Genomic DNA, 23,649 nt, shown 5'->3' on the forward strand with positions numbered 1-23,649 from the left:
AGCTTCAGTGCATATGCAGGGTTGCTTTCACAGCTCAATAGTTCAAGGCCTTAACCAGAGAAATGTTTGATGTCTAGAACTATTGATAAAAGTAAAATGAAAACAATCAAATAAAAGAAGTGAATGAAATAAAAATTATATTTGAAATAAAAAAAAAACACGTTACTTCCTGGTTGAAATGATCTGGCCCATTTTACGCCACTGCACTCTTCACTGAAGGGAGTTTCACTGGAGAAACTAAACAGAAACTTCATAAGAGAATGAGCCAACACTGAGAAAGAGCAGCTCAGGACACAGTCTGCTGTTCATCTCCATCTCAAACACACTGTCCACTCCTCTGAAGAGACTGAGGGTCAGATCTTAGGCAAAAGAAATGGTTTGAGAGGAGAGTTAAAGAAGATATTTTTGTGAGGAAAGAGAATCCTCCCTTGAACAGGAATGGAGCCTGAGACATAAACTCTCAGTGTCGTTAGCGCCTCCTTCAGGCAAATATAAGGCAGTGTCCAGCAGGAATCTGACCAGAACTGAAGAAGCAGCTTAGATGAGCCAAACGTCTCCACTCCTACAATGTTTTGTCCAGTTGACAGATGTAACTTTGTGTTTTACGATGGATCAGACCTGGACGACTGAGGGACACACAGACATGTTAACGATGTGTTTATTTTAGGTCAAAATGCGACGTACGCCCAAGTGAACCACCAAAAAAGGAGGAAGAATACAGGTGAGTAAAGCTTATTCTCACAAACTTAAGATGTTTTTCTGTTTTACTCTTGGTATATTATAATAAATTGGTATATTATTATAAATTATAAATCCAAATTTTAAGGAAGTTTAGTTTTATTGACAATTGGAGTTATTTTTTTTCCTTCTTTCTTAACAGCAAAACCGACCTTCGATGACACCGTTTACTCTCTGATCAAATAGTCCAGGGTCTGCAACCACTTTTAAAAGAGCCACAGGTGACTCTCTAAAGAGCCACAGGCGACTCTTTAAAGAGCCACAGGCGACTCTTTAAAGAGCCACAGGCGGCTCTTTAAAGAGCCACAGGCGGCTCTTTGAAGCCTCCAGTGCGGCTCTTTGGAATTTGATTGAGAAAAAAAATGAGGAAAATATTTTTGGAATATTTGTTATTATTAAGTTTGTATTTACAGTGTTTGTTGTGTACCAAAGAGCATTCATTCTATTGAAATTGTAATTTTTTATTTATATTTTTTACTATTCACTCAAAAATCCCATTCATAAAATCAGAATGATAATGATAATTAGACTAAATATCACATAAAACACCATAAACCTGCTGAAAACCCCCAGACTCCCTAAAAACACTTCAAATCCAGTCCAAGTCCACAAAGTTCACATAAATACAAAATGTTCTTTATAATGTATTAATAGCTGCAAACTTTTAAATTCATTCTCACTTTGTCTCATTCTTGTAAAAAACGTACGGCTCTTTCTGACTCATTTGGTTTGAAACTGGCCAAATGAGTCAGAATGAGTCAGCGGCTCTTTTCCTGTTAAAGTTTACAAACCTCTGCCATCGGCTCAAACTCGTCAAAGGAGTTTTAATGGTACGTTTGTTTGTGCTCTGGATGAACGAAGAAAACAACTTTGAGTATTTTTATGTGTTTAATATTGTTTCATATGTTGTTTAAAATGTTTAATATGTATAAATGAGTCTGATACATGGTCAGTGATATGTATCTGTATCTTCATTATTTTATTGTTCTTTTATTGTTTATTCTTTATTTTTTACTATGATTTATGATTTAATCTGAATTTTCATATATTTGCTTTGTCAATGTAATAACTGCACAGTGATGGTTTCATATTTTAAGTAACTTTCTTCAATAAATGTTTTTGCAATTTACTTTTTATAGTATTTATTTTATTTGACATATTTTAATTCTGGTATTGTGGATTATAAATCAAGCTCAGGACGGAGCTCAGAACAGAAAATGTACTACATTTAAAAAAGTAGTTTCATATTTGATTTTAGATTTTACATGAGAAACATACACTGCCTGGACAAAAAAAATAAAAGTCTCCACCTGGATTTAACTAAGTAAACAGGTCGTCTCCTCCTGCAGTTGGTCCGGTCGAGGTTCAGCATCAGTCTGTGCTCAGAGAATGAGGTGGAGGAGGGGTGGAAACATCATGCTTTGGGGCTGTTTCAATCCTGTGGGGCAATGTATCTGAGGCTGCTGCAATTAGTCAGGTCGAGGTTCAGCGACAGTCTGTGCTCGAAGAATGAGGTCAGCTGACACCTGAATATACTGAATGACCAGGTTATTCCATCAGTGGATTTTTGGGCAGATTCCAAGACGACAATGCCAGGATTCATCGGGCTCAAATTGTGACGGAGTGGATCAGGAGCAGGAGACGTCATTTTCACACATGGATTGTCCACCATCGACTTTCCCATCGACGTCACACAAAGAAGCAGCGTGTTTCAGGTGAGCTTCCATGTGTTTCAGGTGAGCTTCGGCGTGTTTCAGGTGAGCTTCGGCGTGTTTCAGGTGAGCTTCGGCGTGTTTCAGGTGAGCTTCGGCGTGTTTCAGGTGAGCTTCGGCGTGTTTCAGGTGAGCTTCGGCGTGTTTCAGGTGAGCTTCCATGTGTTTCAGGTGAGCTTCGGCGTGTTTCAGGTGAGCTTCGGCGTGTTTCAGGTGAGCTTCGGCGTGTTTCAGGTGAGCTTCGGCGCGTTTCAGGTGAGCTTCGGCGCGTTTCAGGTGAGCTTCAGACACGTCCACAGGTGAGTCTCTGATTAACTCAAATGTTGTCAATAAACCAATCAGAAGCTTCCAAAGACATGACATCATCCTGTGGGTTTTCCTAATTGTTTAAAGTCATAGTAATCTTAGGAAAAATCTCAAGAAAAACTGTCTTTAAAAAATCATTATTCTGGCATTTAGCAAATAGAAATAATTTTGGACATCCTCACTGACCTAAAACAGGAAATGTTTAGTCTGATTTCATGTCAGACGGGAAGAAAAAAAACAAAACATGTGTCTTTTTCCTTGTGTGAGACTTTTCTTTAGGCCTAATGGCACAACTACAGAACCACATCCCCTGAAAGAAAAGTGACACAGTTATTCTTTAAACCTGTACAGACTAAATAAAAGACACTCAAACCAGAAGCGCCTCTCTCCTGCAGATGGCGCACTCGTCTACACCTGTGCTGACGTGTGTTTTATTGCCGGAGCAAAGGTCCTGATACGGGCGAACTTTGACCGAGGAGAGTGACTCAAACCCGGGGAGAATGACTCGTGTTTGTCCGGAGCGAGGAGGGTCCAAACCCGGAGATCTGGGGAGAAATGAGAAAAAAACGTCTCCGAGTCCTGGTCACGGCCGCCATCTTGGCTCTCATGCTCTTCATCAGCTCTTTGTGGTTACGTAAGTTTTCTTTTTTTATTGTTTCTTCTCTGGATGTTTTGAGCAGCTCATTGTGTCAAAAGAGAAACTTCAGTCTGAGCTGAAGTAAAGTCATGAAACACAAAAGCAGCGGTTCAGCCCAAATATCAAGATTAAATAGTGAAATAAATGTGGAAATTACTGACCCTCTGCTCCTCTGACCCTCTGCTCCTCTGACCCTCTGCTCCTCTGACCCTCTGCACCTCTGCTCCTCTGACCCTCTGCTCTGCACCTCTGACCCTCTGCACCTCTGACCCTCTGCTCCTCTGACCCTCTGCTCCTCTGACCCCTGCTCCTCTGACCCTCTGCACCTCTGACCCTCTGCTCCTCTGACCCTTTGCACCTCTGCACCTCTGACCCTCTGCTCCTCTGACCCTCTGCTCCTCTGACCCCTGCTCCTCTGACCCTCTGCACCTCTGACCCTCTGCTCCTCTGACCCTCTGCACCTCTGACCCTCTGCACCTCTGACCCTCTGCTCCTCTGACCCTTTGCACCTCTGCACCTCTGACCCTCTGCTCCTCTGACCCTCTGCTCCTCTGACCCCTGCTCCTCTGACCCTCTGCACCTCTGACCCTCTGCACCTCTGACCCTCTGCTCCTCTGACCCCTGCTCCTCTGACCCTCTGCACCTCTGCTCCTCTGACCCTCTGCTCTGCACCTCTGACCCTCTGCACCTCTGACCCTCTGCTCCTCTGACCCTCTGCTCCTCTGACCCCTGCTCCTCTGACCCTCTGCACCTCTGACCCTCTGCTCCTCTGACCCTTTGCACCTCTGCACCTCTGACCCTCTGCACCTCTGCTCCTCTGACCCTCTGCTCTGCACCTCTGACCCTCTGCACCTCTGACCCTCTGCTCCTCTGACCCTCTGCTCCTCTGACCCCTGCTCCTCTGACCCTCTGCACCTCTGACCCTCTGCTCCTCTGACCCTTTGCACCTCTGCACCTCTGACCCTCTGCTCCTCTGACCCTCTGCTCCTCTGACCCCTGCTCCTCTGACCCTCTGCACCTCTGACCCTCTGCTCCTCTGACCCTCTGCACCTCTGACCCTCTGCACCTCTGACCCTCTGCTCCTCTGACCCTTTGCACCTCTGCACCTCTGACCCTCTGCTCCTCTGACCCTCTGCTCCTCTGACCCTCTGCACCTCTGACCCTCTGCACCTCTGACCCTCTGCTCCTCTGACCCCTGCTCCTCTGACCCTCTGCACCTCTGACCCTCTGCTCCTCTGACCCTCTGCACCTCTGACCCTCTGCTCCTCTGACCCTTTGCACCTCTGCACCTCTGACCCTCTGCTCCTCTGACCCTCTGCTCCTCTGACCCTTTGCACCTCTGACCCTCTGCTCCTCTGACCCTTTGCACCTCTGACCCTCTGCTCCTCTGACCCTCTGCTCCTCTGACCCTTTGCACCTCTGACCCTCTGCTCCTCTGACCCTCTCCTCTGCTCCTCTGACCCTCTTCTCTGCTCCTCCTCTGACCCTCTCCTCTTCACCTCTGACCCTCTGCTCCTCTGACCCTCTGCACCTCTCCGTCTTCTCCTCCTCTGACCCTCTCCTCTCCATCTTCTCCTCCTCTGCCCCTCTGCCCCTCTCCTCTGCGTCCTTCAGTCTTCCTCTCAGCCTCCTTGTCCTCTGTCCCTCCTCTGTCCCTCCTCTGCTCCTCTGTCCCTCCTCTGTCCCTCCTCTGTCTCTCCTCTGTCCCTCCTCTGCTCCTCTGTCCCTCCTCTGCTCCTCTGTCCCTCCTCTGCTCCTCTGTCCCTCCTCTGTCCCTCCTCTGTCCCTCCTCTGTCCCTCCTCTGCTCCTCTGTCCCTCCTCTGTCCCTCCTCTGTCCCTCCTCTGTCCCTCTGTCCCTCCTCTGTCCCTCCTCTGCTCCTCTGTCCCTCCTGTGTCCCTCCTCTGCTCCTCTGTCCCTCCTGTGTCCCTCCTCTGCTCCTCTGTCCCTCCTCTGTCCCTCCTCTGTCCCTCCTCTGTCCCTCCTCTGCTCCTCTGTCCCTCCTCTGTCCCTCCTCTGCTCCTCTGTCCTCCTCTGTCCCTCCTCTGTCCCTCCTCTGTCCCTCCTCTGTCCCTCCTCTGTCCGTGTCCCGTCCGTCTCGTCCTGGACACATCTGTGCATTTCTTTTTTAAACCCGTGTTTCTGTCCCTCAGCTCAGGGCGGAGGTCCGGGCTGTGGCTCTGAGTGGCATCCCTGTCTCACATTTTACCAGCACGAGGTAAGACCGCACAACCGTGTTCCACAGTATGGCATTAACTGATCTATCTCCATGGAGACAAGCAGCTCTCTGTAAAAACTTTGGGCTGCAGTGATTAATCTGGATAATGGTAATAAAGTCAAGTTCATTAAAAGTCTTTATTTCGCCGATTTGACTTTTGTCGCTTTAATCCATGTCCTGATGTTTCCTCCTCAAAAACAGACCTGTTGTGTTTTGTTTCATTCACACATGTTAGAGTCACTTTATTATTAGTCTGTAACATCTGCAAAGCTCAAAACACTCTGTTCCACCTTGTGATGTCATCAAGTGGTAGTTTTCAAGTTAACTCCTCCTTTTACCTTTAGTTCAGTCGAGGTTTGTGGTGATTCCAGGAACTTAAACTTAAAACACATAAAAGTCGTTGGTCGTATCTGCGTAAAACAACGATTTTGACATTATCCTTTTGACGGTGTTTTATTTATTTATTTATTTTCAGCCTGAGCCAAAAGCAGACGCGGTTCTGTGGGAGGAGTCAGAGCTAAACCCCGCCTTCAGGGAATGTCCTGGCCAATCATTTCAGAGCCCTGTGCTGATGCGTCACCTGGGGGCGTGTCTAAGTGAAGACGGGGACGTTCTGATGGAGCCGTATCTCCAGAGCTGGGATCAACTCATACTGTGAGACTGAAACAGGACTGAAACAGGACTGAAACAGGACTGAAACAGGACTGAAACGGGACTGAAACAGGACGGAAACAGGACTAAAACAGGACTGAAACAGGACTGAAACAGGACTGAAACAGGACTGAAACAGGACTGAAACAGGACTGAAACGGGACTGAAACAGGACGGAAACAGGACTAAAACAGGACTGAAACAGGACTGAAACAGGACTAAACCGGGACTGAAACAGGACTAAAACAGGACTGAAACAGGACTGAACCAGGACTGAACCAGGACTAAAACAGGACTGAAACAGGACTGAACCAGGACTGAACCAGGACTAAAACAGGACTGAAACAGGACTGAACCAGGACTGAACCAGGACTAAAACAGGACTAAAACAGGACTAAAACAGGACTGAAACAGGACTGAAACAGGACTGAAACAGGACTAAAACAGGACTAAAACAGGACTGAAACGGGACTGAAACGGGACTGAAACGGGACTGAACCGGGACTGAAACGGGACTGAACCAGGACCATGTAGATTTTCTTTTGTCCTGTTCTAGTCCAGATTTAGTCCTGGTTCAGTCCTGGGTTTAGTCCTGGTTTAGTCCTGGTTTAGCCCTGGTTTAGTCCAGGTTTAGTCCAGGTTTAGTCCAGGTTTAGTCCTGGTTTAGCCCTGGTTTAGTCCAGGTTTAGTCCAGGTTTAGTCCTGGTTTAGTCCAGGTTTAGTCCTGGTTTAGTCTGAACTTGTGTGTTGCAGGTTCATGGAGTCTCTGGGGACGATGGTGAGTTTCTTTTCTCACAAAGTCAAGGACAAAGTGGCTCTGATCCGACACCTGTCAATCAAACAGTCTGCAGGAGAGGATCATGGGAAACGCGGTCCAACTCCAGAGGCGTACGGACTCAGAGACGGGGTAACCAGGACTGAACCAGGACTAAACCAGGACTGAACCAGGACTAAACCAGGACTGAACCAGGACTAAACCAGGACTGAACCAGGACTGAACCAGGACTGAACTGAAAATGAATATTGTGGTTTAAAATGGACAAAATGTAAAACTGTGTTATTATTATTGTCTCGTCTGACCTCTGACCTCTGACCTCTGCTGCAGGTTTATCGGTCGGTGCGCTCCATGGTGGAGGCGGAGCTTCAGCAGGGTCTGGTGGGCTTTTCCTTCAGGACCGAGTCTGGATGTAGGACTTTACTGAGACTTCATCGGTCTCTGCTCTGGGTCAAACTCGTCCTACAGGGTCTAACCGAGGATCCAGACCAGAACGGAGTCTACAAGACGCCCGGAGAGATCGGCAGGTGAACGTCAACACCAACAACACCAACTAAACCCGGTCTAAACCCGGGCTAAACCCACTCAAAACCTGGTCTAAAATTGGTCTAAATCTGGTCTAAACCCAGTCTAAACCTGATCTAAACCTGGTCTAAACCCGGTCTAAACCCGGTCTAAACCCGGTCTAAACCTGGTCTAAATCTGGTCTAAACCCGGTCTAAACCCGGTCTAAACCCGGTCTAAACCTGGTCTAAATCTGGTCTAAACCCGGTCTAATCCCAGTCTAAACCCGGTCTAATCCCAGCCAAAACCGGTCTAATCCCAGTCTAAACCCGGTCTAATCCCAGTCTAAACCTGGTCTAATCCCAGTCTAATCCTGGTCTAATCCCAGTCTAAACCCGGTCTAATCCCAGTCTAAACCCGGTCTAATCCCAGTGTAATCCTGGTCTAATCCCAGTCTAATCCTGGTCTAATCCCAGTCTAAACCCGGTCTAATCCCAGTCTAAACCCGGTCTAATCCCAGTCTAAACCCGGTCTAATCCCAGTCTAATCCTGGTCTAATCCCAGTCTAATCCCGGTCTAATCCCAGGTCTAAACCCAGTGTAATCCCGGTCTAAACCCGGTCTAATCCCAGTCTAATCCTGGTCTAATCCCAGTCTAATCCTGGTCTAATCCCAGTCTAAACCCGGTCTAATCCCAGTCTAAACCTGGTCTAATCCCAGTCTAATCCTGGTCTAATCCCAGTCTAATCCCGGTCTAATCCCAGGTCTAAACCCAGTGTAATCCCGGTCTAAACCCGGTCTAATCCCAGTCTAATCCTGGTCTAATCCCAGTCTAATCCTGGTCTAATCCCAGTCTAAACCCGGTCTAATCCCAGTCTAAACCTGGTCTAATCCCAGTCTAATCCTGGTCTAATCCCAGTCTAATCCCGGTCTAATCCCAGGTCTAAACCCAGTCTAATCCCGGTCTAAACCCGGTCTAATCCCGGTCTAATCCCGGTCTAAACCCGGTCTAATCCCGGTCTTGTTTCAGGGAGGCGTACTCTGTGGCGCTGGCTCCTCATCATTCCTGGTTCCTGCGGCGTGCGGCGGAGCTGGTCTTCGTGGCGCTCCCGGACAGGAAGTACTTTCTGCAGCAGGTTTGTGTGAACAGCCAATCAGAGGCGGCGCCCGCTCTGCGCGTCATCATCCGTGCACTGACGCGCGTGCACGAGCGAACGCACGGGATCCTGGAGCGACACGGGATGCTGCTGCTGCCATGACAACCAGGAAAACAAGGACTTCTGTACAGACGAGAAGGTCAGGGATTAAAGGAGCAACCTGGAACTTTAAAAATGAACAACTACCTTTTTCTGATGAGGAAATAAAAATGAACTTTTAAAGGAAATGTATGTCAGATTATGATTTAAAGTATGGTCATTTTGTGTTTGTAGAAACTCTAAAGCTGCAGGACTAAACTGGGACTAAACCAGGACTAAACCAGGACTAAACCAGGACTAAACCAGGACTAAACCAGGACTAAACCAGGATTAAACTAGGTCTAAACCAGGACTGAACCAGGACTGAACCAGGACTGAACCAGGACTGAACCAGGTCTAAACCAGGACTGAACCAGGACTAAACCAGGACTAAACCAGGACTAAACCAGGACTAAACCAGGTCTAAACCAGGTCTAAACCAGGACTAAACCAGGACTAAACCAGGACTGAACCAGGACTGAACCAGGACTAAACCAGGTCTAAACCAGGTCTAAACCAGGTCTAAACCAGGTCTAAACCAGGTCTAAACCAGGTCTAAACCAGGTCTAAACCAGGTCTAAACCAGGTCTAAACCAGGCCTGGTGTGGTGCGCCCTCTTGTGGAAGATGGTGAGGTTTGTCTCACTCTGCAGGGTTGAACACACACTCTCTGTAGTCCTGCAGCGCCCCCGTGTGGAGGAGCTCGTGACTCACTGCCTTTAATTTATCACTTTTACAAAGTCAAAAGAGTTTCCTTAAGTCTGGACACAACCTCTCATTCCTTTTTATTTTTTTTAACTACTTTATACACATATGTAGTTATGAAAAGTTAAGAACAGTATTATCACTTTTTTTTTTTTTTTTTTTTTAAATACATCTATGTATTTTAAATCCACAAAGTATCTACATTTCACTGTGTCAAAAAAGTAAAAGAAGCAGACAAAAAAAGTGGGTAGCACTTTTTTTTCCTTGTTTTGTAAAAAAAATGTGTTATTTCCCTTTTTTATCGAGGTTTTTAATAAACTTTTCTTTGTTTCTAACGCACTTTGGACCCTCACTCACAGGAGTTTGTTGCATTTGTATTTGTTGAACAGATAAGACGATAATCTAATGGCTGTAAATATGTAGAAACAGGATCAGTTTGGTGCAGATCAGTCGAAGTATAAAAAGTACTTCTTATGTACATAAAAGTACTTCTTATGTACATGTGGATGTTTCATATTCTGGATTATTTCATTTGAATTGTATTTTAATGTCGTGTATATTTATAATGTGGGAGAGCTGTGTCATCGCTAATGCACATAGCTAATCTGTTAGCCGCCATGCTCCAAACAGGAAGTGATCATGTCGCACTTCCTGCTCCATCGACTCTGGCTCCAATTCACTTTCTATTGAAAAACTGTGTCCCCTCTCTCTGTCTCTGCTGCTTCAGACTCATTCTGGTCTTAAATGTTCGTATTAACCCTCTACATGATCCTGGGGTTTTTATTTCACTATTGTGTCTGTAAATCAACATATGAAAAAAATAAATAAATACAAAATAAATAAAATAAATAAATAAATAAATAAATAAAATAAAATAAAATAGTCAAGTCAAAATAAAATAAAATAAAAATAATAAAAACTGTGGGTTAATAGATAATAAATAATAATAAAATCTGCTAAAAACGTGCCAAAACTTAAAACTTTCATAAATAATCTATGAATTAAAAATATAAATAAAAAGGAAATGACGACAGAATCAGGTTTGTCAGAGTTTATTGCATTCTGCCTCTTTCTGAATCCACAAAACAGCGACATCACAAAGTCACCTGTCACACCACCGGAAAACGGCACAGAAAGTTATAATAAAACAGAAGAAAAGGGGGGAAAAAAAGAAAAAAAAAGAAACGTGATAAACAGAACACAATTATTTTAGCAGCAGGAAAAATAAAACGAAAAAAAAATTAAATTATGAAAGGTAAAAGTAGTGATGCGTCGCCAAGTTTCAAGGCAACTTTACAGCAAAAAAATGTGGTTAACGCTAAAGCCAAACAAAACAGGAAGTCCGCCCACTTATATATGAATCAGCCAATCAGACATAGAGCTGGAAGTTTAAAAAATATTAATAATAAAAGACAAACAAAAAAATAACAAAACAATTCAATAAAACAAATGAAAACAAAAGGGGCGGGTTCACGTTCAGAGATTGTCCCGCGATTGGCCGAGAGCAGCCGCCGTCAGCCAATCACATTCTCCCAAAACAAGTCTCTCAAAACACGTCTGAGTTGTATAAAAGTAATATATTCCTGTATGTCAGATGCCCTTCCACCCTCTTCCACGCGTTTTGTGTGTTTAAACTCACTTCTATTAGAACTAGAGCATAAAGTTATTGGAAAAAAAAAAAAAAAAAACTAAAAAAAAAAACGTGTATTCCCGTTTATTGTAGAATACATTTTGAAAATCCACTTTGTAAACTTAACTTAGTCTCTTGAGTTTACGTCAGTGTCACATGACTTGACCATTTCTGAGCTTCCATTTTTGTAGTTTTTCTTCTTTCTAAAAACTACAAATCCAATAAAAATCCCGTTTAAAGAGCGTCTCGCACAGTACTTACGGCGCCATTTTGTTTTCGTAGTGTCATAAACTGTATTTCATCTACCTTCACTTTTCTCCGTCTGACTACATTACCCAAAATCCTTTGCTAAAACGGCCCCGACTTTTTTTTGTCTAAATCCATCAAAATTCCGCCGTTTTAAAAAGCCGGCATCTCCTCTTCCTTCATAAAATTACGTAAATACACATCAAATATACACACAACGCATTCAAACGTTTATAAAACTCCGCTTTCATTTTTTTGTACAGCAGCGTCTTTGGTTTCGTAGCGTTCAAGTTGACGTTTCACTTCCAACTTTCCGAACCAGAATCTAACCCACAACCTTCTTCCCGAGAGGATTACGTAACTCTGTCACAGTCACATGCTTCAGTAACTCCATTTTACGCGTTTCTGTCAGTTTAAAATGACCATAAGCTTCTTCGCTAGTTAGCTCGTTAGCTCGTTAGCATCGCCCACTAACACATAAACGTACGACTTCAAAAAGCCAAAGTCCTTCAGTTAAACAAAACACCCGAATATAAATGACACTTAAAATAGTAAAAATAACAAATGTAGCGTTGCAAATCTGGCATGGTAAGCTAATGCTAATGCTAATGCTAATGCCGTGGCTAAAAAGCACCCATTTGTCAGCACTAAAGATCCTTAGAACCAAAGTAAAACAACTGACAAAATAAAAAAAAAACGTCAAGACATTGAACAGCAGCTGTGTCTGGTTCAGAGCGCGTTCAGGCCTGCATATGCGCTCCAACTCTACCACTAAGCCACACAGCGCTGTAGAGGTTACGTACGCTACTTAGTGCTAAAAGAGGTCATAGATTGAGTTTAGGGCACCCGTCGACACGTGACACTTTACAATAACGACACGTGAAAGAGACGTAACAAACGAAGACCGAATTCATCGTGAAAAAACGGCGTCGCTTCTGATTCGAGTGAAGGTTGGCGGTTCGAATCCCGCACTCGGCGTGAACATCAACGGTTGACAATAATCGTTGGTGTCAATTTTTATACAATCGTGACAATCGCCGACAAAGATAATCGCCGTTATGTCACCGCAATCAAGTATTCCACAAAAAAAACGTTGTTAAAATCTCCTCAAACGTCATCGTCATCGTTAATCGTTGAATCTTTTGTGACGGGAGTACGCAGCGCGAGTGACACGTATTTGGCGTTTACCGATTTGGCGTAACCTTCAACACGCAACACGGTAAAGCCACACTAACATTAAACTTTCATAGTGTCCCGCGGCCCACAAAATATCATCTCGTGCGCCGCAATTGGTCCCCGCGCCGCGAGTTTGAGACTCCTGATGTAAAGTATGCAACATTTATTGAAACTAATTACGGCGCCGTTATTATAAAGTGTCACTATCAGTATTTTATTTCTAAATATTAACCTTGATTTAAGTAGATTTAATTACGGAAAGAAGAAATAAAACTGCACATATGTTTGGACAGTCAGTCAGGGGTTTGTTGTGTCCTTGAGCAACACACTTCACACTTCACCAAACGTTCCTGTGTATGAATCATGAAAGGTTTTGGGTCGGCCACTGAAATTCACGACGTTTTACCTGGAAAAAGCTCATGATCTGGAAACACTGAGAAGAGCTAATGGTGAAAAACAACTAAAACTAGCTTAAAACTAGCTTAAAATTAGCTTAAAACCAGTGTAGCGCGTTAAGAAGCTTGTGAAGCTTATAAATGGCAACACGAACACAGGATATAATGCTAAGAAAAGAAAAAAAAACGTAATAAAATGTCCTAAAAAGTCACAAATCCTCAAATCAAGATTAATATTCTGAATTCAAATCCTCTCAAATCTTTCTTGGAGTTACGTCGTCATCGCACAGCCTTTCAGATCACACGTAGACTCGCTCGCTAACAGCAGGACTGAGGTTACGGACGTGTAAAAAAAAACAGAAAAAGAAAAAAAAAAAACATAAAAAGTGCTGAAATCCACACAGCCTTTTTCTCCACAGCCTCTGAATGAACCAATCACAATCCTCCGTTATGGTCACATGCTCGCCTCCTTGTTCGTAGTGTCTTTTTGGAGATCCGGCGCGCTAAACTGACGCCTCATTCTGGGCGGAGTCTGGAAGCCCCATCCTCCTCCTCCTCCTCCTCCTCCGCCGCCGCCGCCATTTTGATTCTGACCTCCATTTCGCGGCAGGCTGTTGTAATTTGGAAAAGGCTGGAATGGTGCATTGTGGGGGTTGTAGTACGGGTGAGGGTAATGCTGGTGATACCGATTTTGGTTAAATTGAAAATCGCGTCTATCGTTGTTGTTTACGTGTCCTCCTCCTCCTCCGCCTCCTCCGCCGCCACCTCTGGGCCCGCCCCCTGGATTTGGAGACACGCCCCTTCGCTGTCTAGGCCTTCCTTGATACTGTCCGCCATTTTGTTGCTGCTCGCCGTTGTCGTAGTTTCGAGGATTATCCAACGAATTCCGTCTGTATCTTTTCTGATTGTTGTTGTAGTTCTGTTGGTACGCCCCCTGCTGTTGCGGATTCCGTTGTTGCCAGTTGCGTTGCGGACTCGGCGATCTCATTCTGGGAGGGGGCGGGATTTGGAAGGGAAGCGGGAGCAAAGCCGGCGCCGGATTGGTCGGAGCGGCGGCCATGCTGTTAAAAGGAGGAACTTCGGGATTCAGCTGCGATTTGGTTTCGTCTTTTAGCGGTTCGATGCTAACGTCGGCTAACCCCAGAGCTTGCAGCGCGGCGGTGGCGGGACCCCAGGAGAGGCGGTGGGCGGGGTTACTCTTAAAGGGGAATTTGAGTTTGCATTCCTGGGGCGGGATGAAGCGTCCAGTGCCGGGGAGGTGGACCGGGACTGTGGGAGCGTTGGGAGCTGGAAACAAAATAAAAAAATAACGGAATATTTATTTAAAAGTAAACAAACAATAAATGTAAAAATGGTATTGTACTTTTGTCTTAATATCACTTTTAACTGAATTTTTTACATTTTCTCGTCTAAAAATAACACGTTTTATTAGTTTTTATATAAATTTAGTTGCGCAGCCAGGACTCTGGATGATACGGAACGTTATTTTAATTTGTACAATGCAAAAACTGTCCAAACGTAGCCCAAATAATTCAAAATAAAGGGAATCAACATACAAGTTCTTCATAATTTGACCATATTTTTAGGGTTATTCTTAAACGGAGCGACTGTGCCACTTCAGGTTGACGTGATGATTTGTTTTTTTATCTTTATTTATACAGAGACACTCAGGTTTTGCGTCTCAAACATCTCCAGTTTTTCTTTTCCTTGGGTTATGTTCTATTTCTCTTTCCCCGTTAAAGCGCAGTCCTGCTTCGCGTTCACAAAAGCGTCGGTCAGCGGTTCCGTCCTGTACCTTGACTCTGCGGTTGTCCTCTCAGTTTCTTGGTGATGTTTTGTTGCTGCAGATTCTGGATTCGCTGCTGTTCCTGTTTGAGCCAGCGGAGGCGCCCTCTCCTGAAGGCGGGGTCCTCCTCCATCAGGCGCTGCACTCGAGCCTCGGGCACGACGCCGCTCGATTCGTCCGTCAGTCCGTCTTCAGACTGACAGACTCCGCCCTCTTCCCCGTTCATTTCTTCATCCTGGAAATAAAAGGATTTTGTTGAACTGATTCTGTGTTTTGGGAATTTTTACTTTGATTTTATAAGAAATTCTTTAAAAGTAAATTTGGGAGAATGAAAATGTTAAGTATTTTTGATCTACAACGATTTTTTTTACAGCAGAGGAGAGGGTCAGAGGAGCAGAGGAGAGGGTCAGAGGAGAGGGACAGAGGAGCAGAGGAGAGGGTCAGAGGAGAGGGACAGAGGAGCAGAGGGTCAGAGAGTCAGAGGAGCAGAGGGTCAGAGGGTCAGAGGAGCAGAGGGTCAGAGGAGCAGAGGGTCAGAGGAGCAGAGGGTCAGAGGAGCAGAGGGTCAGAGGAGGTCAGATGAGGTCACTTACCTGCACGGGGATGATGGACTCCATTTTGACCATTCTGTCTCTCAGAGCTTTGATTTCTTCATCCTTCATGTTGTTCTGCAGCTTCACCTCCTGGAAAACAAAACAGAACCAGAACTAAAAGAGCAGAACCAGAACTCAACCAGGACTAAACCAGAACTCAACCAGGACTAAACCAGAACTCAACCAGGACTAAACCGAGGCTGAACCAAGAACTAAACTAGGACTAAACCAGGTTCACATCAGGTGTCCTAAAAGAACAACACTCACAAAGGAATAATCCCAGAAATAAAACAGGTTGAATCGAAGTCTAAAACTAGTCCAGGTCTGAATGATGTCTATCCAAGGACCAAACCAAGACTAAACCAGGACAAAACAAGGATTAAACCAGAATTAAACTAGGACTACACGAGGTCTGAGCCAGACTAAAGGAATAAACCAAGACTAAAGCAGAACTAAACCTAGACTAAAGACTGAACCATGATCTGAGTCAGGAGGACCAAACCAAAGCGAAGGAATAAACCAGAACTAAACCAGACTTACACAAGGTCTGAGAGTAGTAATCCAGGTCTAAATGAGGTCTATCCAAGGCCCAAACCCAGAACTAAACCAGGCCCAAACCAGGACCCTCCTGGGCCTCACCTCCAGTATATCCGTGAGTTTGTCGATATGAGCCTTGAGGCCTTGCAGTCCGCTGGGATTGGCCTGTTGCTCCGGTTCTCCGGGAGCTCCAGAGCCGTCTTCGGTCGAGGGGCCGCGCTCCTCTCCGATGCCCACGGTGTCGCACACGTCCTGGGCCACGGCGCGCCAGCTCTGCCCCTCCGGCTGGTCCTTCTTCCCGTACATCCGGAACAGCTCCTTCATCTTCACTATGGACAGAGCCTCGATCTCCTGACGAGAGTGACGGAAGTCTCCCAACGCAACCTGGGAACGAGGAAACCAGGTCTGGACCAGGTCTGAACTCAACCAGGTCTGAATATGGACTAAAGCAGGGACTAAACCAGGACTAAACCAGGACTAAACCAGGACTGAACCAGGACTGAACCAGGACTGAACCAGGACTGAACCAGGACTGAACCAGGACTAAACCAGGACTAAACCAGGTCTAAACCAGATCTAAACCAGGACTAACTAAGGACTAAACCAGGTCTAAACCAGATCTAAACCAGGACTAACTAAGGACTAAACTTGGCCTAAAACAGGACTAAACTAGGAGATAAACCAGGGAGTAAACCAGGGCTGAACCAGGACTAAACTGGGAGATAAACCAAGACTAAACCAAGTCTGAATCTGGACTAAAATATGACATAACAAGAACTAACAAAGGACTAAACCAAGTCTAAACCAAAAGTAAACCAGTCTTGTGTTCCACTTCTGTTTAGTCCATGGTCGTTCAGTCCTAGTTTAGTCTTGGTTTAGTCCTAGTTTAGTCCCATCTCATTTCCTGTTTAGTTCTTGGTTGAGACCTGCAGGTTTGGTCTTGATCCGAGTCCAGTCTCTGTCCCGGTCTCTGTCCCGGTCTCAGTCCCGGTCTCAGTCCCGGTCTCAGCCCCGGTCTCAGCCCCGGTCTCAGTCCCCGTCTCAGTCCCCGTCTCAGTCCCGGTCTCAGTCCCGGTCTCAGTCCCCGTCTCAGTCCCCGTCTCAGTCCCCGTCTCAGTCCCCGTCTCAGTCCCCGTCTCAGTCCCGGTCTCAGTCCCGGTCTCAGTCCCGGTCTCAGTCCCGGTCTCAGCCCCGGTCTCAGCCCCGGTCTCAGTCCCCGTCTCAGTCCCCGTCTCAGTCCCGGTCTCAGTCCCGGTCTCAGTCCCGGTCTCAGTCCCGGTCTCAGCCCCGGTCTCAGCCCCGGTCTCAGCCCCGGTCTCAGCCCCGGTCTCAGCCCCCGTCTCAGTCCCGGTCTCAGCCCCGGTCTCAGCCCCGGTCTCAGCCCCGGTCTCAGTCCCGGTCTCAGTCCCGGTCTCAGCCCCGGTCTCAGCCCCGGTCTCAGCCCCGGTCTCAGCCCCGGTCTCAGTCCCGGTCTCAGCCCCGGTCTCAGTCCCGGTCTCAGTCCCGGTCTCAGTCCCGGTCTCAGCCCCGGTCTCAGCCCCGGTCTCAGTCCCGGTCTCAGCCCCGGTCTCAGTCCCGGTCTCACCTCGTAGCAGATCTCTTTGACGGCCTGCATGCGGAGGTCTTCCACAGTGAGGCGTTTAGGATCCTTTCCGATTCTCCGTCTTTGGGGAATCTGATAAACTCTGAGCGGCTCTCTGCGTTTTCCGCTGCTCGGGAGTCCACAGCGCTTCACGATCGTCTGCACCTGAACGCAACGCCAACGCAAAACAGAAGAAGTCGACTTACATCTCAAACTGAATCACTCTGTTCCACCTCGTGATGTCACCAGCCGTACCTTGTTGGCAGGAAGTTTTTCTCTCAAAGATGAAATGAGCCTCCAGCTTTCCTCACACGAGCGTTTGTCCGAGTCGTCTCCGCTGTCGCTGTCTGCGTACTGTCGAAAAACACACGAGACTTTAACATCAAACTGGAAACACGTGTGTTTATTTCCTGCAGTTCCAGGTCTCACCAGGCGGTGCTGCTCTAACAACAGATCGGCCTCTTCTTTCTCTTTGCGATACTGACTCTCCATGTCCTGCAGCCTGAAAAACAAAAAACAACAACACAATATGAGCCCGGAGTCTGTTTCACTCTTTAGTCCTGGGTTTGATCTCTTTTCTTGTTTTTTTTGTAGTAAAATGAACTTGATAATCTCTGAGGATGTTCTGTTGTTTGAAGATAATGCTGCGAAAAATAATCTCTGAATAGCCACAATAAGTAACTTTAAACCAGGAGTAAACTGAAACCACAGGATGTTTTTTGTGTTTATTAAACATAGAAAAACACACGTCCTTACTGTGTGTGAGCTTGCATCTCCACAAACCCGACTCTTCCTCCTCCTCCTACTCCTACTTTTTCCATAGAAATATTGTTCTAGTGGCTATGACCTTCTACAGTGTGGCATAGAACTAAAACCCATCTCCACCAAGAATGTTCCGTAGTATGATTTTAACTCTATTTCCATTGAATCATGCAGGTGATGTGCCATCTCCAGAAAGTTACATACTGTATCTTTAATGTGTAGTAAAATAAAAATAAAACTCAAACTCCACAGTAAAGACGTAAAATCAACTTGTTTAGAGATTTACTTTTACATTACTGAGCGACTTTTAGGACTAAACCAGGACTAAACCAGGACTAAACCAGAACTAAACCAGGACTAAACCAGGGACTAAACCAGGGACTAAACCAGGACTAAGCCAGGGACTAAACCAGGACTAAACCAGGGACTAAACCAGAACTAAACCAGGACTAAGCCAGGGACTAAACCAGGGACTAAACCAGGGACTAAACCAGGACTAAACCAGGGACTAAACCAGGGCTAAACCAGGACTAAACTAGGGACTAAACCGGAACTAAACCAGGACTAAACCAGGGACTAAACCAGGGCTAAACCAGGACTAAACTAGGGACTAAACCGGAACTAAACCAGGACTAAACTAAGGCTAAACCAGGACTAAACCAGGACTAAACCAGAACTACACTAGGGACTAAACCAGGACTAAACTAAGGCTAAACCAGGACTAAACCGGAACTAAACCAGGACTAAACCAGGTCTAAACAAAGAACTAAACCAGGACTAAACCAGAGACTTAAAGTTTTTCTTTGTGATAAATCCATCTTCCTCTTGTACCTCTTCTCCATGTCCAGTTTGAGGTCCACCCCTTGCTTCTCCAGCAGTTCTCTCTGGGCGTAGGTCCAGTCCTCGGGCTCCATCTGCAGGTCTGGACTGCCCTCCCTCTGCCCCTCCGGCGCCTCCTTCTGTTGGAGAGCGGCACTGCGGCGCTCCCGGTCCAGACGAGCCTGCTCCGGGTGGTTAAACCGAAACACGTGGTTCTTCCCCATCACGATACGGTTTCCTGCAGATACAGAAGATCAGGATCAGGGAATTAGAAAGAGACTGGACACGGCGTTCCCAAAATATAATCGTGCATTCAGTTTGTGACGCCCGCTGCAAAATCACACCCACGTCTGTAAACATTTTGATAAACTGCATCCACGATTTATTTATTTATTCAATTTTTACCATCAGTTTCTTTCACACCTTCATATTTGGGCAAAGGCAAAATGTGAAACAGTGGATCAGACCATGAGACGGTGACAGATTCACAGATAAAACATGTAAAAGTGTTAAAAGTATAAGCACTGACAGCGGCCAATCACATCACAGCAGCATCATGTGACCACTGTGAGGCGCTAGTGAGCAGAGCAAATGTGTCAAGGATGAAAAAGTAAAACCTGGTCTGGAAAATAATCTTTTAAAATAAGTTTAAAGTAGCTGTAGGTGATTCCAGATGTTTAGAAGAAGTCAGATTCAATATTCTACTGTCATTGTCATAAAAAAGCGACAAAATCCAGTTTAGAGCTTCAAACACGGCAGAGTTTTGACGTAAGTTCAGTACAAACGGCGCAGGGCCGGTGTCGTCTTACCCTGTTTGAGCTCCACTCCTTCAGTGATGAGTTTCCCGTTCACGTACGTCTCAGCTCCGACCAGAGGCTCCAGAGTCACCACCACTGCCCCGGAAAACAAAAACGTCAAGAGTTTTGTTCAAAAAACTATATTTGACTTTTACAGGCAACTTTAAATCAGCCCTAAACCACAATATTTACTGAAAATGACTTAATAAAAGACACAAATCCATAAATGTCATCTCAACAAAGCGTCGCGTGCTGTGGCGCCCCCTATGGACAGCAGCACGTCACACTAGAGCAGCACGTTTTTTTACATTTGTACAGAAACGACGACGCGACGCTGCAGAATCCGACGAGTATCAACGATTAAGAAAATAAAACGGGGTTAGATCGACAAAATGGCGTCTTGAAAATAAGATTAAAGATGAGAAGAAACGACTAGAACACGGATAAAGATCTGAACGGTTTGAAGAACAGGCGGATTTAAATATAATGACACTCAACAGAAGAAGTTTTCAGGTGGTGGCCTCAACGTTCTGGTGAGGAACATACTGTGGAACATTATCCATGAAGATTGGCAAGTTTTATGTCATACTGTTGAATATTATAGCCAAAAAAAAAACAATATTTCCATGGAAACACGCAGGTCCCTCTTCAGATCAAATAAGTCAGGTCAGGTTTGTGGAGATGCAAGCCCACTCACAGTAAGGACGTGTGTTTTTGTACTTTTTCAGTGCAATAAACAACCAAAAAACAAAAAAAACATGCTTTTATTTTGGTGTAATTTTTGGGTAAAATGTTACGTGGTGAGGCTTTAAATAACATAAACAAAAATGATATGTTTGTTCTATGATTTGGAGTAAATCTCAACAAAGACTCAACAATCACAAAACAGAAAAATGATCTTAAATATAAATGACCAACATGACGCACTTTACCTGTTTGAATCCACAGGCTGCTTTATAAACACAGTGTACAACAGAGTGACCACCAGGGGGAGCAGTGCATGATCTACAAACACACACGTGGAGTTGAGTTTTACCTTCTCCGTTGTCGTTGGTCTCACTCACAAAAACACAGTGGATTTCTTTGATAAAATGTCCCGAAAGTTTGATGTCCACGTCCTGCTGTCCAACTCTGAAAAACAGAAATATTATGTCTCCAAAAGTCCTCACAAACACACACGTACAGGTGAAGCGTCCTCATAAACACACACGTACAGCTGAAGCGTCCTCACAAACACACACGTACAGCTGAAGCGTCCTCACAAACACACACGTACAGATGAAGCGTCCTCACAAACACGCACGTACAGCTGAAGCGTCCTCACAAACACGCACGTACAGATGAAGCGTCCTCACAAACACACACGTACAGATGAAGCGTCCTCACAAACACACACGTACAGCTGAAGCGTCCTCACAAACACACACGTACAGATGAAGCGTCCTCACAAACACACACGTACAGCTGAAGCGTCCTCATAAACACACGTACAGCTGAAGCGTCCTCACAAACACACACGTACAGCTGAAGCGTCCCCACAAACACACACGTACAGCTGAAGCGTCCTCACAAACACACGCACAGCTGAAGCGTCTCCATGGTTACCTGGTCACGCCCTCTTTGATGTAGTAGATGAGACATTCGGACATGAGCGGGTCTTCGTTCAGATTGACCAGGTGAGGCGTCTGGGGACGAGGACAAAATATAAAGTTTTTTTTTTTTTGCTGAAACTGGACGATAACGAGTTAAATCAAAGTCTGTCTGAAACGGGACACGCTCTTTACATTTTTATGATTATTTATGAAACTGTAAACGCCTTAAATTACATTATTATTATGTAACTGTACCTGCTGTGACTCTGATTATGTAAGAGTCAGGACCTCGTTTCGTAATAATCCTCCAGCTTGTGATTTTGCAGTTTTTTTTACAATCTTTCTTTTTTTATTCTTTATTTGTCAGATCATATACAAATTCATTAATCGTACAAAAAACAAAAAACAAAACATGATTTCAACTAAATTTAGCTGCTGCTACATTCAGGACTAAACCAGGACTAAAAAAGAACTAAACCAGGGACTAAACCGGGACTAAACCAGAACTGAAACAGGTCTAAACCAGGGACTAAACCGGGACTAAACCAGGACTAAACCAGGGACTAAACCAGGGGCTAAACCAGGGACTAAACCAGGACTAAACCAGGGACTAAACCAGGACTAAACCAGGACTAAACCAGGACTAAACCAGGACTAAACCAGGACTAAACCAGGGACTAAACCAGGGACTAAACCAGGGACTAAACCGGGACTAAACCAGGACTAAACCAGGGACTAAACCAGGGACTAAACCAGGGGCTAAACCAGGGACTAAACCAGGACTAAACCAGGACTAAACCAGGACTAAACCAGGGACTAAACCAGGGACTAAACCAGGGACTAAACCAGGGACTAAACCAGGGACTAAACCGTGAAAGGACATTTTGTGAGTTTACAGGGGTTGCCCTTCCCAAGAAATTTTCTACAAAATCAGTGTAATTTTCTGCAGTTAGTTGTATTTTATGTCCTGCAGGGGGCAGTAAAGAGCTCAATGAATCTGATATCCATTTGGCCTTTTTCTCGTTTTGTACGTCTGGAAAACAGGACAATTATTTTCCAGGTTTTCCAGGTTTTGACGGAAGCGTGTGAACCTTATTTGAAAGTGACTCTGATGTTTTGGTGAAGAGGTTTGTCACTCACTCCTTTTGGGGAGAACACGCCCAAAGTTCCTCCGTCTTCTTTTATGGACACACCCATCTCGGCCAACAGCGCCTCCCTGTGGCACAACGCATTAGGAAAAACACTGTTTATTCAAGAACGCAAAGCACAGAAAAAGTTTAAAAGAAGAATCTGCAGTGTTTCTACAGAACTACAGAACGCTGAGTGAGAAAGTGTGCTCACTCCTCCACAGATCTGACGTGTAACTTGTCCTTGTGTAGTTACGTGGTTGTCATAGAGATGGTTATATTTAGTGAAGGGAAGAATACTCGCTCAAAAGTGAAGTTCTTAAAATGACATGATGAGGTACTGCCATGTGTTCTTCTGGTTTTATAAAAGTAACTGTACTCTGAATACCACCAAATGAAAGAGTACCAGACTACAGTTACTCTGAGGGAGTACTCTGAGTACAGTTACTCTGAGGGAGTACTCTGAGTACAGTTACTCTGAGGGAGTACTCTGAGTACAGCTACTCTGAGGGAGTACTCTGAGTACAGTTACTCTGAGGGAGTACTCTGAGTACAGTTACTCTGAGGGAGTACTCTGAGTACAGCTACTCTGAGGGAGTACTCTGAGTACAGTTACTCTGAGGGAGTACTCTGAGTACAGCTACTCTGAGGGAGTACTCTGAGTACAGCTACTCTGAGGGAGTACTCTGAGTACAGCTACTCTGAGGGAGTACTCTGAGTACAGTTACTCTGAGGGAGTACTCTGAGTACAGTTACTCTGAGGGAGTACTCTGAGTACACAGACCGTTCTAATCGTATAGACTCGGTTTTCCTCAGTTTCTCCTCCCACGTCTCATTCAGCTCTGCGATGATCTTCTCTGTCTCCTGCAAAAGTCAAAAACAAATATTTACACGAAAACTAATAACTACACAAATATTAAACTAAAAGTACTTTGTTTTAGCCAAAAAAAAAATAGCAGTAACAGTAGTACTAATGGTAGTAATAGTACTAGCATTAGTAGTAGTGGTAGGAGTAGTCGTACGTAAGTTTTACAATAGTATTAGCAGTAGTATCTGTACCCTGGCCTTGACCAGCAGTAGTAGTAGTAGTAGTAGTCGTAGTAGTAGTAGTAGTAGTAGTAGTAGTAGT

At 45.2% G+C, this 23,649-nt stretch overlaps 2 protein-coding genes across 2 annotated transcripts in view; one reads left to right on the forward strand and one right to left on the reverse strand.

Moving 5' to 3' along the window:
* The first annotated feature begins 3,254 nt into the window (after positions 1 to 3,254).
* On the forward strand, positions 3,255 to 9,537 carry LOC117386554 (ceramide-1-phosphate transfer protein-like). The gene is made up of 6 exons (XM_033983963.2): positions 3,255 to 3,390; positions 5,546 to 5,610; positions 6,086 to 6,264; positions 7,015 to 7,168; positions 7,367 to 7,563; positions 8,570 to 9,537. The coding sequence occupies exons 1-6, from the start codon at positions 3,312 to 3,314 to the stop codon at positions 8,796 to 8,798; spliced, it is 903 nt and encodes a 300-aa protein (XP_033839854.1). The 5' UTR covers positions 3,255 to 3,311; the 3' UTR covers positions 8,799 to 9,537.
* Positions 9,538 to 10,515: 978 nt separating this feature from the next.
* Positions 10,516 to 23,649, reverse strand: part of kif1c (kinesin family member 1C) — a 35,180-nt gene continuing 22,046 nt past the window's right edge. Inside the window, exons 16-28 of the mRNA XM_033983960.2 lie at positions 23,305 to 23,384; positions 22,534 to 22,609; positions 21,407 to 21,486; positions 20,838 to 20,932; positions 19,814 to 19,897; positions 19,017 to 19,242; positions 17,853 to 17,925; positions 17,679 to 17,777; positions 17,427 to 17,588; positions 15,944 to 16,225; positions 15,305 to 15,394; positions 14,721 to 14,946; positions 10,516 to 14,212 (exon numbers count right to left, since the gene is read on the reverse strand). Coding sequence (XP_033839851.1) covers positions 13,380 to 14,212; positions 14,721 to 14,946; positions 15,305 to 15,394; positions 15,944 to 16,225; positions 17,427 to 17,588; positions 17,679 to 17,777; positions 17,853 to 17,925; positions 19,017 to 19,242; positions 19,814 to 19,897; positions 20,838 to 20,932; positions 21,407 to 21,486; positions 22,534 to 22,609; positions 23,305 to 23,384 — 2,406 coding nt within the window. The 3' untranslated portion in view covers positions 10,516 to 13,379. The remainder of the gene's footprint in view (positions 14,213 to 14,720; positions 14,947 to 15,304; positions 15,395 to 15,943; positions 16,226 to 17,426; positions 17,589 to 17,678; positions 17,778 to 17,852; positions 17,926 to 19,016; positions 19,243 to 19,813; positions 19,898 to 20,837; positions 20,933 to 21,406; positions 21,487 to 22,533; positions 22,610 to 23,304; positions 23,385 to 23,649) is intronic.

This window comes from Periophthalmus magnuspinnatus, chromosome 18 (genome assembly GCF_009829125.3).
Source record: "Periophthalmus magnuspinnatus isolate fPerMag1 chromosome 18, fPerMag1.2.pri, whole genome shotgun sequence".
In the NCBI taxonomy this organism is placed as follows: Eukaryota; Metazoa; Chordata; class Actinopteri; order Gobiiformes; family Gobiidae; genus Periophthalmus; species Periophthalmus magnuspinnatus.

What these genes read in the sequence shown, in the direction of transcription:
- LOC117386554 (XM_033983963.2), top strand. Translation starts at nt 3,312, where the DNA reads ATGAGAAAAAAACGTCTCCGAGTCCTGGTCACGGCCGCCATCTTGGCT. An exon ending in CATCAGCTCTTTGTGGTTAC is followed by an intron (nt 3,391 to 5,545) that starts GTAAGTTTTCTT and finishes TCTGTCCCTCAG; the next exon opens with CTCAGGGCGGAGGTCCGGGC. An exon ending in ACGCCCGGAGAGATCGGCAG is followed by an intron (nt 7,564 to 8,569) that starts GTGAACGTCAAC and finishes GTCTTGTTTCAG; the next exon opens with GGAGGCGTACTCTGTGGCGC.